General features: G+C 36.9%; 1 protein-coding gene across 1 annotated transcript; it reads right to left on the bottom strand.

Annotated features, from left to right (window-relative positions):
* Positions 1 to 584: 584 nt before the first annotated feature.
* LOC138579473 (olfactory receptor 5V1-like) lies at positions 585 to 1,523 on the bottom strand. Its single transcript, XM_069649804.1, has one exon. It carries the CDS (start codon positions 1,521 to 1,523, stop codon positions 585 to 587), a length of 939 nt encoding a protein of 312 aa, XP_069505905.1.
* Between the last annotated feature and the right edge of the window lie 651 nt (positions 1,524 to 2,174).

Below are 2,174 nucleotides of genomic sequence, written 5' to 3'. Positions count from 1 at the left end.
CTTTCACACTTTTATACATGCAGCAGCGGAGTTCTCCAATATTCTATCAGGGTAGAAATCAACGCACACGTAATCAGATGATATACAACACCAACATTTTCCACCTAATTTCAAAATTATAGCACGTCATGCAACCCTGTAACTGTTAATGAATAATACTGTGTATAAGGTTTTAATTAACCAAAGCACAATAAAAATATAAAAGAAGTCATTATTTTAAAAAAAAATGTTTTATTATGCATCAACCGGACCAGACCAAACATGAAAATCAGTGTTTTACTTTTGGCTCTTAAAGTAGATTCAGGCTGAAGCAAACCTTGCATAGTTATAAGGAGCACTATAAATCTCACTTTTAGTTGTGCGAAGATCTATTAATCTCATTTTAAAATATTACGTCAAGCCTAAAATTGATCAATACTTTTCTTTCGTAATCGAAAGTATGTAATGAAAGCGAGCTGGTAGTTCTGCATTTAACCATGCACCTAGCAAGGGGGATACAAAATATGTCAACGAACTACTATAGTTTAAATGATGTGTTCTACCAGTAAAAGTTGACAAAATGGGTTACAGTTCAAAGGTAAAGCTCATTCTGCAACCATCTGGAACATGTTGAATTTTCTCAGGCCTTTTTTAAATTCTTCGTTCTTCAGACTGTAAATTATGGGGTTACACATTGGAGTAACAACGATGTACAACAAGGACAACATCTTATTCTCCTTCATTGAATACGTTGACGTTGGTCGAAAGTATGAAGAACAGGCAGATCCATAGAATAGCAATACCACCGTGAGGTGGGAGGCACACGTCGAGAAGGCCTTGTGTCTTCCTCCCTTAGACTTGATTTTCAGGATGCACGAGGTGATGTTGATGTAAGAAGTGATGATTAAAGTTATGGACCCCAGTGTTATCATAGAACCTAAAACATAGATAAGCATTTCAATTTGACGAGTGCTGCTGCAGGTAAGCTTCATCAAGGCTGGAAGATCACAGAAGAAGTGATTGATGGTGTGGGACCCACAGAAGATGAGCACAGATGAGAGTGCAATGTAAGTTAGTGGAAACATGATACCAACAGTCCAGCTTCCAACAGCAAGCTGCATGCACACATCCTTATTCATTATAGTCATGTATCGCAAGGGGTTGCAGATTGCCACATATCGATCATATGCCATGACTGTGAGGACAAGAATTTCTGTAAACATCAAGGCTAGGAAAAATTCCATCTGCAGCAAGCACTCACTCATAGACATGTGTGCTTCCTCCTGAAAGAAGCGGGCCAGCATCTGTGGCAAAATGTTTGAGGTGTGACAGATGTCGATAAAGGACAAATTTGAGAGGAAGAAGTACATGGGTGTGTACAAATGTGAATTACAGTAAATTGTTACCATCACAAGAAGGTTTCCCACCAAAGTTATCAGATAACTCAGTAATAAGACAATAAAAAGGGGACCTTGCAGCTGTGGAAGATCGGAAAACACTACAAGGAAAAAGCCGTCCACTGAGCTCCAATTTTCTGCTCCCATTTGTGAAAGCTGAGCTGAAAGCATACACACGAAAAATATCAAATTAGTTGTTGCCATGGTCTCAAGGATTGGGTTGTTAAGGGAAATGTTCCTCACACCACATATATCCTAACCAGTACCCATTCAGTCAAATACTCTAATCACACCTGTAGAAATTATGCTTTTTTCCCCCTTAAATTGCCATACATGTATGTAATTATGCAATGGTGGTGTGCAGAAAATGAACAATTAAAATGTTTTGAAAAGTAGAATGTATGAGGGTGGGTTCCAAATATAAAAATGCTATTTGCAGGTTTTCAAAAGAGTTGAGGGTTTTGGAACATATGGAAGACATTAGTGATTGGGTTGAGGCTAAACTATTCGAAAGGCTGGTTGCAGCAGAAAATGAAAAACCGCAATAATTCCAAGGCAAGTAAACGTTTCACAAAGTGAATTAAAATATTTAACAACACAGAACAATATGTCCTATTAAACTTATCACAGCCAACTCTTTTGAAATTAGATTGCAATTAAAATGTATTGAAGCATTAGGAATTTCTAAACATTTTTTAAATGTAACTACACTGTATTATTATTATTATTATTACTGCTATTGTTATTAATTGTATACTAATTATCATTTGTGGAGTGAAATGTGCACCACTGTGGTGG

Source organism: Ambystoma mexicanum, chromosome 3p (genome assembly GCF_040938575.1).
Source record: "Ambystoma mexicanum isolate Mex_15411 chromosome 3p, UKY_AmexF1_1, whole genome shotgun sequence".
NCBI classification, from domain to species: Eukaryota; Metazoa; Chordata; class Amphibia; order Caudata; family Ambystomatidae; genus Ambystoma; species Ambystoma mexicanum.
This window is presented reverse-complemented; position numbering and strand designations above follow the sequence as displayed.